The 16,857-nt window shown below is 35.6% G+C and overlaps 1 protein-coding gene across 1 annotated transcript in view; it reads right to left on the bottom strand.

Annotated features, from left to right (window-relative positions):
* Positions 1 to 4,273: 4,273 nt before the first annotated feature.
* LOC575706 (visual system homeobox 2) overlaps positions 4,274 to 16,857 on the bottom strand; it is a 30,428-nt gene continuing 17,844 nt past the window's right edge. The window contains exons 3-5 of the mRNA XM_776091.4: positions 12,924 to 13,047; positions 5,888 to 6,062; positions 4,274 to 5,112 (exon numbers count right to left, since the gene is read on the bottom strand). Of these exons, the coding sequence (XP_781184.2) occupies positions 4,595 to 5,112; positions 5,888 to 6,062; positions 12,924 to 13,047 (817 nt within the window). The 3' untranslated portion in view covers positions 4,274 to 4,594. The remainder of the gene's footprint in view (positions 5,113 to 5,887; positions 6,063 to 12,923; positions 13,048 to 16,857) is intronic.

The raw sequence follows: 16,857 nt of genomic DNA, 5'->3' as shown, positions 1-16,857 counted from the left end.
AGAGAGAGAGAGAGAGAGAGAGAGAGAGAGGGGGGGGAGAGCAAGAGAGAGAGTGGATAAGTAGAAAAAGAATTATATCTTGAATATTAAAGGCTTAGGCCTACTATGCGTTTCTTAAAATACACATTTTCCTGTATTTTCCACCCTCTTCACCAATATCCCATTTCGCTAGCGAAAGAAATGTTTCACCTAGAAGAATTAAGTTGATGGAATAAATCGACGACTACATACTATTAAACAATTAGATTTGTATAGTATCTGTAAGTTTTCATTGCTGTCATTTATTTTGCAAGAAATTTTCCTAAAGAATTACAAAGCTAACATTTGCATCTGATCCTTCTTGCATGTCTACCTTTTAATCACTATTTCGCCACTAGCCTATTCCACCAGAAGTGCTATCTAACTCTCACTCTTTCAAATGTTTTCCCTGTCTCCTCTTTCATCCGAGCTTTCGTTTTTGTTTTAGGATATCCTCTTTCGCAAACCTAGCCCTTCTCTGCTCTATGTTAGCCAATCTTTCTCTTATCTTTATATACTCCTCTCTCTCTCTCTCTCTCTCTCTCTCTGTCTTTCACACACACACACACACACATACACGCGCGCGCACACGCACACACACACACACACACACACATACTCTCTCTCTCTTTCTCTTTCTCTTTCTCTCTCCCTCTCTCTCTCTCTCTCTCTCTCTCTCTCTCTCTCTTCCTCTTCTTCCTCCCTTTTAACTCCCCCTCTCTCTCACTGTTCCCTACTTCCATTCTTCTCGCAACATCACCTCGTCCTCTCTTCTTAGATGGATTTCCCCCCTCCTTCTATGATATGTGTTTTGTGACTTGGCATGATAAAGTCTAATTTACCTACGATCTCTGTGTGCCGCCCAAATTAGATTCGTGCTGCCTCAGCGGGTCGGTTCGCGCTCTCAACTCAAGACTACAAAACCATCTTCAATTTCCCTCAAAAGAGACGAAAATCACACAACCGCTGCAAGCTTGTTACTACTAACAAAAGCATATATACCGCGCCAACTTTCAACCAGAAAAACATGATTAACAAGCGGAAAAAGTCAGGGAGTATGAACAAAACTTAAGCACAATTTATTTTGGTGAATTTTACTAATGATAAATGCTTATAGATCTGGATGTTTTCAAATGCTACCGATCATAGCTAGAGCACGTATTCCAGCGGCGCGGCTCGCCGTGTTTTCCCGCTCGAGTGGAGAAGTCAAAGCTTATTAATTAAGCACTGCTGGGAAGGTGTGGATTTGTGTGGGTTGGGGGGGGGGGGGGGAGATGAGTTGTCAGTATATTACGTTCGTTACCGCTTGATTGCTCTTATTTATGCAAGTGATAGCCTAACTGTAAGAACCTATTCTTACTTTCTATCTTTTAAAACAAGAGGGAAACAAGCGGGCGTCAAAGATAAGGAAAAGGCCAACCTTCAGAACAAAGACTGATATGATAGACATTGACTGTGTAATTCATCCATGGTCGAATCTAGGGGCATGAACCCCCTCCCCTTCCCTTCTTTGAGTGAAGATGAGTCTTAATGACTGCCTATAACGTTTTTTCTACGATATTGAATACCTCTATATTTTTCAAACATTTCGCCGCCCCTCCCCATAATCATCTGACAATATTCTAGATTCGTCTTTGGTTTACATTCGCAGAATTTCCCGTTTATAGCTCCTATGTAGGCGTTGAAATTCACAACAAATGAATGATTACTCTGTAAATGCTAGAAACTTTAACATGATATGGATTAAATGTATCTGGATATCGCAAAATGTCCCAAAACATTCATTAACTGATATAGCGTGAAGCCGATATAAATAAACTCAGTCCAAGACATGCATAATATCCCATTGCTTACGGGAACCTGGTGGTCCCTGTGTTAAGCATATGGGAATAAGATAATTCAGGAGTCAACGGGATATGTTCTGAATTTTATTTAATAGTTTATACAATAATGTATACATGGAATACAATTTATACAATAATTACTTATTTGAGTCTTAATATTGAAGTACAAATTTTCCAATGTAATTTATCTTTCTAATGTTAAAGTAATAAAGCCCACATTTCATATATTTCAAGTGAATAAGACTATTTTGATGTACAAATTGCTTCAGTGTGATTGAATCTTGATAATAAAATGAGGAAATATACCATCACCCTCAATCTTCTCTCTCTCACTCTCTCTCTCTCTCTCTCTCTCTTACTCTCTCTCTCTCTCTATCTCTCCCATTGATTATCATTTTATCTCTTTTGAGAGCATTTCCGTCTGTGCGTATAGCTTACACAATACAATAAAGATGTCACGTTATAACACATTTCCACTACTTTGTGCTCCGAGTATGTAAAATAGCAGAAATATTATAGGAACATTTAGCAACGAAATCATTTGAGCAACTGCATAATGATTATGAGGCATAATTATGCGAATGCCTTATGTCGATGTTGTTCATATTATGCATTCTTAGTTCTTTTCATACTATTGCTAAAATTATTACTAATAAAATAAAGAGTTAAGAGTTTGAAATTTCAAAAAATTTCAATACCGGCAATATTCGTTTGAAACCTGACATTGCATATTTCAGTTGAGGGATTAAGTAACTAAAAGTTTAATTTACATCTACGATTCAAAGTTGTTAATGTAATGTGAACACAATCATTTTTTTTTTATTAATATAAAATTGTAAAGGGAACAATATCAATTTCGAATTAAGATTATAATGTTCCAAATTATGATATTGAATAAAACTTGAAAGTAACTAATTTCTCACACAAAGGCCGTTATACTTTAACGAATTTATACTAGTACAGAATTAAATTACAATAATTTGTTCGCTAATACAATGTAGTGAGATAACTCGACATTTAATATCTGTATTTTGATGAAAACTAATTGATACTTAATGGATACAATAAAATTAGTAGGTTTTTCTTCTAAACGACTCTGATCAATTATTGGAATATTCTAAACAAATAATTAGTAGATTTTTGTTCCTACTAAAATTAAAACTGCAAGTCTAAACATTAATTTTTTAAGTTTCTCAATGCTCATCCATATATTATTTACAATATCGATATACACCCGTGTGTTTATACAGATTTACAACAAAAAGTATTAATCATAACACTGCAGTCTATTTCCTCACATTCTCCGTCATTAAGCGCAGTCTCTCTCTCTCTCTCTCTCTCTTCACTTTCCCTATATCTTGTGTAAAAAACCTGTTCTGAATAAGCATAATGCTCCAGAACTGAGTCGATAGCTTTGGTGTATGCAAGTTCATGAAGAAGGGAGAATAATTCGTACACTGGTATTTTATGAAAGTAGGCATCACTTATTTATAGACAAAGGTAGCATCATTTTAATATATTCATATTACTACAAGCACAACACAAATTCCTAATGACGACTGATATACACTAAAAGAACAAGCGATAGAGAGCGTAACAGTTAAAGTGAGAAAAGGGGGCAGTGGAGAGTGAGGGAGAAACGAAGGGAAGGAAATAGATAGGATGGTTAACTGAACGGCGAAATAAATGGTAAGAGAATGTATAAGAGAGGAAGAGAATTACGGCGCCATCCGTTCAGTGGTTTTATAAATCATTGAATTAATTATGTTTAGTATTTTGTACAAGTCATGTATGATAAACTACAGTGTGAGTCAAAAAAAAGTTTACACCTAGAAAATTTCTAATTATTTAAAAAAAAAATCATCGATGAACATTAAATTGTTATATGTCTTGAAAGAGTGTTTTATCCCAAATCATTTGGTACCATTTTTGTGTGATATGTGTTTACGCTTGGATGAACAGGAGATATTGTTTGCGAGAGTGCAAACATCGACTTGCGCCAAAGTTGCCTATGTGATGTTTGAATAAAACAATTGGGATTTGGGTATTAATTCGGTCTTTGCAGATCCAAATAACATCCCTAACGAAATTAATCATGCCACACATATCAAATATCGAATATCAAATATCAGCGAACATTTTGTGCGCGCGTATGTGGGTGTGTGTGTCTTTGCCCTTTGCAAAAAAACATATGCAATCCATTTCATTTGATACATTCAATCCATTCTCTCACTCCGCTAATCCCAACATAATACATACTGTAGGCATCACTTTGGCGCAAGTCGATTTTTGCACTCTCGCAAACAATGCCACCTGTTCATCCAAGCGTGAACACATACCACACAAAAATGGTTCCAAATGATTTGGGATAAAACACTCTTTCATAAGATGTATATTAATTTACTGTTCATAGATGATTTTAAAAATAATTAGCAATTTTCTAGTTGTAAACTTTTTTTTTACTCACTCGGTATAAGTATTATAAAAGATAAGCATAAATCGTCTTATCGTTTCTAAAATCATATAGCAATGAATATAAAATGGTGATCAACGTGCCTGCACAAAGAAAATGTCTTGCAATATAATGTCATTTATGACGATAAATCTAATTCATTCATATTTCGCTCTGTTAATTTACTTGGCAAGTATATACAAATCAAACTTACATCGGCGGCCATTTTGATGACATTAATGTCACATATCATTGATATCACAACATCGATGTCACGTGTTCATGAGTCGACCTCGATTTCATCGCATTCTTCATCATGGCTTTCGTCACCTGACGATGAATCTCCCGATGCCCAATCACCATGTCGGACCCGATGGCCATGTCTTCTGTCATCTTGACCATGATGGGCGTGGCCATGGGCGTGGCCATCGGGAGATGACGTCGAACAATTGGCGCGTTCATCATCCCCCGACCACACCCCACTGTCTCTCTTCTCCCCGGTTCCAATATGAGAATCACTGGATGAGTGCTGGTCCCTACTTGATGCTGCCTCGGAGCACCCTGTCGTAGTGATGCAGGGCCGAGCATTGCCGCTTAGGAGTCTGGCGCTATGCTCTTGAGCTTTAGCCCGTAAAGATGCGATGCTATTGGTCCTAATATCATCTGCACCGCTCATACTCGAGTCGTTTTGTTGATGAAGCGTTTCCTTGGTGATGCTACTCTTGCTTTCTCGGTAGATCTTGTCTTCTTTTTCATCACCGGTCACGTCAGGAATATCCACCGATTTTTTGTGCATACCTGTAGGAAGAGAACATGAGTATATTGACTGTAAAGTAAATGGAGAATAAACAGAGATTTGACAGTTGTCGATCCTACAATGCCCTTGTAAATTGAAGAGCTAATATACTACATGCCAAACATGGCGGCATATATCTGTTCTGAGCATCAATGATCTGTATTGAATAGATATCGCAATTATTAGACCAGTTTTGTTCTTCGTAATTAAAGTATTCTTTAAGAACGCATGATTTGAATCGCATTCCCCAAATAAAGTTTCGTGTGGATGCATTTTTTATTTGTCTCCTCTTTTGGCTTGTTTACACATCGCCATGGACAAGGTGTTTTACTAAATTTGTCCCTTTTGGCCAAGGAGCATTAAATCGGTACTCGGCAATGGTGTGATAGCATTAATTGCAGGGCTCTCAATATCCTAGACAGATAAGACCATACTGTAACGATAATTATTAATCTTGTTGAGGTTGTTGTTTTTGTTGTTAGAAGTAGAATTGTAGTAGTATAGGCCTATAGTAGTATTGTTGTTTTATCATTGTTATTATTATTATTAACATTATTATATACTATCATCATTATTGTTGTTAATATTATTATAATTAATTGTTATTATTATTATCATTATTACTATTTATTTATTATTATTATCATTATTATTATTATTATTATTACTAATAATATTATTGAAATATCTTGTATTATTGTTATTATCATCAATTATTATTATGATTACACTCATCATATCACCATCATTATCATTACTATAATTCGAAATACTTACCTAGCAACCACGGAGCGCAGCTATCTCCTTCTTCAGCTGCTTTCAAAATACTGTCTGGGAGAGGGAGAGAATGCCTGACCATAGCCCCGTATAGACCGTACTCCGCCATCACACTACTCCTGCCCCAGCACTTCTCCTTCTTTCGCCACTTAGCCCGACGATTCTGAAACCAAACCTAGAAGAACGAAAGGAAGAAAGATAACCATTTGGTTATAGAGATATTAGAGATATGTGAAATTCACAAAATGGCGCCCAGATGACGTCATATTATCTATATGACATCGAAAAGTCTACCATTGTGCCAACTGTGAAGGAAAATGCAAAGTCATTCTTGAGCTATCTGTTCTACAAGAAATGTACTGAAAGAAAGAAAAAATATTCTGACAAATATAAGAGGGGATATGTGTAAAAGTACATACCACCTTATGATATTTTTCTTTTGTCAATGTTACCTCGGATATTCGATTGAAATTACATCACAGTGACTGTTTGAACTCTGGAAAGCAAGAAAGTTTTTTTTTTCGTCGAAAAGTCATCACGGATCACATGGTCAAATCAAAGGGTTTGTCCATTGGTGATGTATTTGTAAAGTGAGCCATGAACATTAAACCAATATCGCTGTTATTCTCAATGAAACCAAGTCATGACTAGATAAGAAATACCATTCATAATTGTCAGGGGGATTGAACAGGGTATTATTAAAGACCGTCACCACTACTGGACAAGAAGGGATTAGACCACACAGCGAGCCATTGAGGTCACTGTGACAGGTGGCTATCTCATTAACTCAGCTCTCATTTAACATAAGAAAAAGAGGATCATGGGGTACCAACAGGCACCGATTGGGGAAGTTTTCTATATAGAGGGAGCAAGTAGCTACAAGTTTGGCAGTGTGCCTTTAAAGAATACAACGATCAAATTTCAACAGCATATTTTTTAGCATGATGTCAAGAGTTTTTATCGATCTCATAATGTATGATGTTTTCATTGTTAGTACACTTACGATGTGATGATTTTATAATATGACGTTACAATTTCAGTGATAGTGAGTGAGAATCATTCATTTTAATCCAACAAAGTGAGAGTGATACAAATACATTCGTGTTTTCCTAATCAAAAATAATTTGTGATACTCCTTAAATTGTTTGGGTTGGTTGTACGTTTTCGTATATTATCCACATCATTGAAAGCATTCACATGGTATGAACAGTGATTGTGATAGTTGCATATCTGTAACTCACAAGAAAGAATAGTAAATATCCTCGTATCCATACATATTTAGAAGGTAACAACAAATAATATTTGATTAAATCAAACATGTTGTGAAGTACACTGTTAATATTGATTTATGCATGGATATCTCTTGTTTACTTAAGATTAATATTGACAGAAAGAGATATGATACCAATCGCATTCCGGTGTATATTCAAAATGTTAGTATTCCGGAATAAGTATGGTTTTTATGAAAACCATTTCAAACTAAATTACTTATTCGAAGGAGAAATTAAAAACAGAATTGTTGTGAACCAGGAACTAAAAAAAGACAGTCAAAAGGTTGCCAGAGAAACTGTTAAAAGCCCTTTAGACGAAAAGTAGCAAAATATTGTACAGTAGAGAAAATATGTGATTTGTATTGATAACACTGTACTTCAATCATATTTGTTCTCACAACTATTTCGATGCCTGAATGTAAATAAACACCTCATTTGAGGCACACACTTTAAACCCCACAAAATGCAAACATTAGGAAGTTAACAGGGTGATTATTTCGGAAAAATATAACATCGTAAATTTAACACCATCTATTCAGCTCTCCTTCGAACTGAAATGTTGATGCATTGTGCGGTGATTTTGATAAATGAGTCATTAGAATCTGACCAAGTTCCTTGCATTATTTAGAAGATAAACTTAGTGACCAACGGTAGTAAAAATTGTCACGAAATACGTGCTAAAATGAAATCCATTACAATATATGTTACATATGCTGTATGTAGTCAAGATATGTATTCTAGCTGGACATCAATTATTATTCGCTCTCGCTATACGGTCTCGCTCCAAGCAAGATCCATGCATTTTTAAAGATCATCACCGCTCGACTTTGCGAATTTTCTTTGACGCAGTCACGGGTTTTCCTGAAGGAATCAATATGGAAGCAATCACTGGATTGATAATTGCCTACCAATTAGCACTCGAGCATCGTCACTTCAGTTGGGTTGCGATCGAGCAAGGCAAAGTGATACGCCGGTAAATAACAATAGATGATTGGGAATGAGCGAACCAATCAGACACGTGGAGGGAATGTTTGAAGTCAGGCAATATGGCGGCTAAAAGCAGGCCATTCAGAAGTTGTTTCAGACAAACACTGCAATACAAAGACCTTAATGAGTGCCATGTCGGTAATTGCACGATTTTCTCGAGAGCTACGACTGTTTAAAAGTTAGATGTTGATTTCACTTTGCAATTTGAGTTATTCGTCACCTAATGATCACTTAGATTGAACGTATACTGACGATAGCAAATTATTGATGATTATTATCCATTTTTGACAGTGATTCAGCACTTACAGTTACATATAAGGTATTTTGAAGTGGAATTTTTAAAGCAAGCTTGACTGGATGCTGTGACTAATCGAGAAAAAATTGAATTCATTTTTATTTTGATTTGAATTCTTATCCTGTACAGAATGACTGATTATGAATGACTGGGCTTGCAACATGCTTGGACGGTTAAGTGATAAAAAGGGATGGAATAATTTATTCAAGAAATCCTTTGAAATCATTCGACTTCGATAAAAACAACAAACGCAGCATTGTAAACTAAAGCAAATATCAAAATGATTTAACAAAAAGGCCTGTATGATAATAATGATAGATGTATTTATATAATAGAGCAGTTCTCCACTGCGCTTATTACAAATTATCATTCTTGCTCCAGCTTTAGTTCAGTTAAGTCAACCTGATAAGCGCTAAAGCATTAATGGATTATTACTTTATACAAGGTACCCATTTGCATAACTTGGGTAGAGAGTGGAAAATGCAGATTTGTGTCTTGCCAAATTACGTTCGCCATGTCGCAGGGATCCGAATCATGAATCGTGTGATTCAGAGTCCGACGACCTATCCACTAGACCACGAGTAGTAAAGGCGACGTCAAAGCAGGACTCATCTTTCGTCGTCATCATGATATCTCCCAATGGTAATTGATACTCTGCCATTTTAGAAAGGCTTGGGTATTTTATAGACAAGGTGGAAATACTCAGTTCGTAAAAGCGTGTAGGTGAAATGAAGTTGATTTGATTTCCAGATACCTTGTCAAAGTTTTGCTACATGATTTAGAGCTTTTCATTTCTTGCTGGATTACCTCTTTATCAAATTATTCTTAATTTGCACCCTTAAGACATCTATCCACGATGCTCCCCAATGTCTGGATGTACACAACCCAGAGCGTGCCTGACCAGCCCAACATCAAATTTCAGTCCGGACAACGACATCATCACTCAATACATCAATCCAAACTTGGGCTTCCATACCCACGCTCCAACCCCACCTACCTCTCTCCACCATATTTATTTCCCGCAACGAAAACAGACAAATTTGCAAATTTAATTTTCGTGAGCACACAATAGAATAAACAAACAGAGCGAGGGGAAAGCGGATGAAAGGAACGGGGGAAACACGGGTTCAGGGAAAAGATTGTAACAAATTAGACGCAGGGCATGATATAAAATTGGTCTTTGAGAAAAGCAAACTTTAGAGTTGGAGCTGAGACAACAACGGTTGATCCGAGTTGATTTCCCGGGTGAACTCTAGCTCCTATAGTTTTTCTTAGTACATCAAATTGTTTTGAGGTTGAGTTATTACAGTGAGTTAATCAAGCACCCGAGTCGAACCTCATTACCACAACTTCGTGTCATTTCTTCAAACACCGGAAAATTGTTCATTTGTCAAATTAGGCGCCAAATTGGAAATTAAGTACGTCACGTTTGCCGCGTTTTCGGATTAGCTTTTTTCTTCGATTTCCATTTCTATCTGCCTTGCAGATTGAGGCAAAGTACTCTAACAATTCAATTGCGTCTTTGTCTTTGCTTTCTGTACTGTTTTCATCACTCCTAGGCGGACGGAGGCAGAGCAGAGGCATTCTAAAACTAGACGAGCTCAGTCGGCCTGGCTCCCGCAGGCGGTGTACCAATCATCTTAGAATCTAACTGAAGGGAATCGTTTTACTGTAGTCCCCCGGCGCATGACCGAACTTTAACGCTTAGTTATCCTTCCGATTAGGCATTAACGTCCAATCAGTCGTCCCTCTCTCTTTCACATGAGTAGCTAAAATCCAATCTTTTCCCCTCATCATCTTCATCCTAAATAGAACGGTATCCACGTTCACACTTGTATAACCTATATCTCAATCACTGCACCGTCGTTGTGAGTGGTGGACGGTAACCATGGCAATTACCAACATCCTCTTTAACCAACTTTCACCCATTTTCTACATCAGATTCTGATGGGTATTAAAGGGCGTGATATATCCAGAACCAAACTCCAAAGTGTAATAGTGGGGTGATGGAATTTAAACCCCGATTTTATTTTTTTCAAGCTCGATATACATGTAAGAATATACTATTTTCGTCATTCCCATTGTATACTCAAACTCTAATTGTATCAAGGGTTCAGTAATTTTTAATGGCACGGTTTCCCGAAGCATCTTAAATACCCTTTGATGGGCGTGTCCATTAAACTTCTCTGATTATGTCACCAATGGACCTTCAGTTTAAATTAACGGCACTATGCTTCTCAACTCAATTTCTCTGATTTTTTTTTAATGAATATTAGTGATACTTCGATTTATAAAGGTGTATTATTCATCATATTTATTTTTTCAACCGTATCGCGTCTTTCATGCAAAAGGAACAAAAATATTATATAAATATTAATTTGAAACAAAATGTATTTTTCAGTATGCAGTGACAAGTCTATTGAACCTTGTTTGAACATCATCACTCCCAAAACTAAAGTATCGAATCGTTATTTAAAAGAGCCCAGGAGTGACGCGTTTTATAAATAATATATAAGTGTTTTTAATATGTTGAATATAACATTACACAAAGGGTAGATCCAGCATGTTAAAAGAGGTAACCTGCCAGTTTGATAACACCGTCACTCCTCAGTCCTTTTAAATGGTGATGTTAATACTTTCGCTTTTACAATTAAGGATAATGTGAACACATCTTACAAGCATCCTATCTCCCTTTTCCTTATGCCTATTAAGGAAAGGAGAAATGAATTTGAGAAAACTGGATCAGAGACACATACACCTTTGTGCCATTTTGATAATTAATTTGAAATTAAGACCCAGTAATCAGCTTAAAGCTTAGTGCTCTTATAATAAGCCAAGCCTGTCATGGCACGCAAGATATAAGATGGGTAGGATAGCTGGAGCTAGCCTGTCCTCGACGGGGAGGAGTCGGCTAAGTCACTAGGGACCGTGTCGCTTCAATCACCCGCAACAACCCGAGCTTGGCAGAAACTAGTTTCGAGTTCGTGAAATCAGAGGCAACAGCAATTTCTCTCCGCTACTCTTCCATGTTCTAAATTCCAAAGCCCCTAAACTAAAAATCTGAGTGTAAAATAAGATGACATTTCTTTCATTTCATTTCCTTATTTAGGATGTGTATCCATCGTTTTAGAGGGTTTATATGGATGTGGGCTAGCATGAGGGCGATGTTTCCCCGATGCTCGAGAAACACTTTTTAAATCCATCTGTAATAGTTCAAGGTACATCTATGATCAGTGAACAGTTTACAATCAATAAATAAATCTATGATGTATGACAAGCTAACCTTTACAACCTACGACTATTGGTTATTTATTTTACTATTTGCTTATTTTCTTTTTCGTCAGCATCAAATAACTGTCTTCTCTTATATAATGAGGCTACTTGTTTTAATCGTCAGTCTTGTTTGGCGAGAAAGATAACAACGGAAATAATTTTATCATCGTCCAATACCATGTTCGTTTGGCAGGGTTCGTTCATAACATCAGTATGTGACAATTATTATTGTTTAACTAGTATTTACAGTATTCCATTAAAAGTCTTTTTTTCTCAATGAAACCGAATAATCAATTACTTTTGAAACCTTTTCGTTTCTCTTTTCCTTTTTCTTTGACATTTCGGCCAAGTTGCAATGATGGCAGATACTTAGTCTATTTTCATTCAATTACTGTTATCTTTTGGGTATAGATATATTGTTAATCATAATTTTCCTTCATGTTAAGATGGATGAGGCCATAAACAACGAATAGAATCATTGGAACTGGATAATAACTCCCCATCCTTAAAATAAAAAAATTGTCCTCGTCCGAAAATTTAAAAATGTCATCGTGTAAGTTACTATATGCCTATGCAATTGTTAAGAAGATTTGTTTTGTGAGTGTGGTAATGTGCTATTTTGCGGCGGTAGTAAGTTATGAGTCGGAATAAGATTGAACTGGAGATGAAATAAACTGAACTGAACATATATTCTTAAGGTAGTGCTGTAGTAAGCTTTGATCATCACTGAAATCAATTTTAAAAAAATGAGTATAAAAAAAACATTGAGAGGGATTACCTAATCTAAAAAAAGATGTTCTAAGTTTTTAAAAATGCAAATTATAAAGACAGGACGGTGTGGCATTTAAAGAAAAACAACTCCCTTGTGTATTTTTAAGTGGCTCCGGAATTTTTTCATTTTTTTCCATAAATGATATAAATGTGTTTTTTTAAATAACTTTTCTGTATGTGGGAAGTCTTTTAGGATTTATCGATATTTAAGCATTTTATTTTCATATTTGCAGAGCTCTTTTTTAGTTATCCGGAGCTATTTCAGAGCTTCCCATGCAGAGCTAATCGCTCATCGCTCCCATGTATTTTTTTATAAGAGATTTCAAGAAGAGAAAAAAAGGAGCAGGCCTTATGGCTGTATAATCTTTTGGGCTGTAGTAAGTTTTCACCATGAATGATATAAACTTGGAAAATATGAAATCAAAAGGAAAAATCTTACCTGTATTCTGTCTTCGGGTAGATCAGTCTTGAGTGCTAAAAGTTCTCTGGCATATACATCAGGATAATGAGCTTCGTTGAACGATTTCTCTAATTCATCAAGTTGATATGATGTAAAGATCGTCCTGTAAAGCAAATCATAAATAAATAATTTTTGTCATCAATGAAGTAGGTTAGCATTATGATATTTATGACTAATAGTTATATCCAATATATAATGTTTATGTGGTTGGATTGCCATGTGTGAGCTTGTAAATGGCGCCTGCAAGTGGCCGAAATCCTCCACAAGAAATGGAGTGTGCGCACTATTATGTGCGGATTAGCAATTGCAACCAATGACCGAGGTCATAATAATTACAATGTAAAGCGCTTAGAAACTTAGTATAAAGTGCTATACAAAATATACAAATGTGAATATTATTATTTAATTTAAACAATCGCTTAGAAATTTGAAAAATGCTATATGATGATGGTGATGGTGAATGGTGATGGTGATGCATAGCATTTATATGGAATCATATTTTTGTTTTAAAAAATACATTCAAAGGCGCAGGCTCCTCCAACGAAGTCTGAGAATGTCGATGAAGTGTAATACAAAAGACGTATGAGTTTGAAAGCAGCTGGAATCTCACTAAACCAAATACCATCAAACTACAACTGTCATGGTATGAGGATGGTAGAAAAGTTAACTAAAAAGTAGGCCTAGAAACCATGCTTATATTATTGATCTGGTAAAGTAAGTTCACAAACAGGGTCCATTAAATATTGATATTGCACAATCTTATCTTATATTCACATTTGAATGATAAGTACCTATAAACTCAAACCAACAACAACAGGCTTCACTACTCATTATACAACATTAAACTGAGTGGCGTTTCCCTTTGAATGGTGTTTACTATACTGTAAGCACACCACCATGAACAAAATGGAAAACATCTTTTCACGATTTTGAAATCTTGTCGATATTGCTCGTGTCCTCAGTATCATGATTTTATGAATGACAAATACCATTATCTGGTTCTAAATAGTCTTGTTTCATAAGTGCATGATTTAAACATTTACACATTTTAACCATTTAGGATATAGCTAAAAATAATATATCAATTCTTCATACTATTAATCGCTTGATTCATTCCTTTCATCATCTGTTTTCCTCTTCCTTTCCTAATAATAATATGAAATATCATGTTGTACCAGTTTCTGCTTGATGGATTGAATGAATGTCTCATTAAAGACAATTACTCTCTTATAGTCAACTACATACAAACATATTAATTGTACCTGCGATGTTACTGAATAAAGACAATAACTACTAATTAATTTTGTTAAAAAATAAGAAATAAACGAGAAGAAAGAGGACAAAATAAAATGGAGACAAAATAATAGTGTTGAACAGTAGAGCCCCATTGGCATGATTGGAATCATTAAATGTCTTTTTAATTTTCAAACTTTAACTTCATTTTTCTTCTAATGAACTTGAAAATCTTGTTCTTAATCAGAATCTTTATCAGAGTTATAATCTTTCAGTTAAGCAAGAGCTTAACTCTATTAGTATATTGATGGGTGGAGCAATATGCAACTTGATTGACCTATCTTCAAAATATAATTATTGTTAATATTTTAATACATTTATTACTCGTCTTGTCCGATGTAAATAGACCTCAGACGTAACACAGAGCAGGCATAGTATTTGAAGCTAATATACGCAATTAAATTAAGAAGGAGGAATAAGTATAAGTATTAGGAAAACGATTGGCGTGCTGACATTCTTGTATAGTCTTGTGTTAAGATGTAAGGTATACCGGCATTATTCATGGTTGGGCGCCACAACTAATCACTCAAATTTAAAGTATCGAATTTTGATGAATTCTCGATGCCCCTCCCTTAGGAGTAAGGTACATACTCCCGATGGGGGAGGGGAGATGTTCTCAAGTTTCTCGTTTGACAGATGGCCGGTCATAACTGCGTTGCCAATCCTCCACTCGGGCGATAATTTGGCGTATCTTGGAGGCGTATTCGTAGTGTGATGGTACGGTATTGCCACGGGGTCTCAGACCGCTGGTTGTCTGCTGCTAACCCGTCTTGCATTCAATGGGCCCGGTATGATCTGCCTTCTGCCTCAACGCACATTTTGATCACATTTCCTCCCCATTTTCACATTGCCTCATTTTCGATAATTACCAGGTATTAGCATTCAATCATGACTAACAAGAGCAATGCAATTACATGGGCGGTGGTGTACAAAATAAGTAATGCTTTGGTTCACCAAGTATACTACGGAACTTATACAATAGTATGAATTATGGATAAGTCTCAATCAAAGTCGTAAAATAAAGACAACTTTTGTTATATCCAGAGGATTAAAACTTTAATCTACTGTTATCTATTTCCAATTTTTCTCTAAGCAATCGACATTATCACATGTAGTAATAAACTCGTGAATCTTTGTACTTCCGAACAATGAGATGGTTGAAATAATACTAATATTTTGGAGTTTTTTCCGACAATTTAAACTTTTCAAACGTTTTAAAGGAATTGAATAACATTATTCTACGAAAATGCTATTGTGTGTACAGTAGGTTGATAAAGAATAGAAACTTTTTCAATTTTTTTTTCCCTTCAACGTTAAGTAGCCCTAAAAAAAAAAATCTTTCTATTATTTTGTTTGTATTTCATAGAAAAATAATATTCTAAGAAAATGCTGGCGTATGTAGTTCCTTAGGTTGATAAAGAATAAAAAGTTTATCAATTTTTTTTTTCTTTCAATCTTAAGTAGCCCTAAGAATATCAACTCTTTCTATTTGTTTATATAATCATAGTCATGATCTAATTTTGAATGAGTGAAAATCGCGCCCATCAAGTTAAACATTTTTAAAGACTTTGTTTTGAAACGATCATACTGGGAATGGATTTAAGGTCATACTAGCGCCGATATTATATAGGGGTTTTATGTTTAAAAAAAAAAGAAGCATATATGTATATAGTTTATATATAAGCAATATAATGAAGTAACATTATACATCAGTGCTATACATCAGTTGTTGACGATGTAGATATACATCCAGACAATCATATAGAACTAATTGATGAAATAATGACATTTGTGACCGATCGCGGGTGTATCATTTCCAAATGCATTTCCCCAAGTGGTAGTCTATAAAGAAAGAAGCTGTGCCATACTCTAGCTTCTCCTTCTTAAGTAGCCTTGAAGAAAAGCAATCTCCTCGAATTGAGATGTTTGATTTCATTATCTAATTAGAGAAGGGACGATCTGAAAGAAAATGTCATCTCACTCGGGAATACATTACAAAACCGATGTCCACCAAATTGAGCTATACAGCATTGGAAGAAGAAAAAAAGTGCCATCACCCTTTTCTACCGAGTAGCTCTTATTGGTTTATACGTTTCTTCTCTTTCTCCATTATCCTCATTAATTCTATGGTCGGAAGGAAGAGAGGGTTCATCTTTAGAATGGTGACGAGTCATGCTGACGTGGGGGATCCAAACTCTAGTTCGATTTCGAATAGCTGTAGTGGCGACGGAATATTTTGAAAGGGGGTCTCAGAAATCTCTTAAAAAAAAAAAATCTCCATTTTTCGGAATAATTATATCTCTCCAAAATTTCTGACGCGAGACAAAGTTTATGAATTTGAGAGGGGACATATTTCTAAATTCATTGGATAGGGGACACAAGATTTCCTGACCCCTCCCCCTAACGTCGTCCCCTCTCTCTCTCTCTCTCTCTCTGATTATCTTTATCTCTCTCTCTCTCTCTCTCTAGCCAATCTGAAAAATGTTGCCAGCAGATTTTCAAAACTTTCTTTATCTCATGAACTTTGTACTTTAGATTATTCTCATGAGTGCAAAACATTTTTTGTCTTTGCGATCTTTTTTTTAATTAATTGATTGTAAATTTGCATTAAGAGAATAAT

Source organism: Strongylocentrotus purpuratus, unplaced genomic scaffold, assembly GCF_000002235.5.
Source record: "Strongylocentrotus purpuratus isolate Spur 01 unplaced genomic scaffold, Spur_5.0 spur5_scaffold_5, whole genome shotgun sequence".
NCBI lineage: Eukaryota > Metazoa > Echinodermata > Echinoidea > Camarodonta > Strongylocentrotidae > Strongylocentrotus > Strongylocentrotus purpuratus.
The sequence above is the reverse complement of the archived record's forward strand: the minus strand, read 5'-3'. Positions and strand labels throughout refer to the sequence as shown.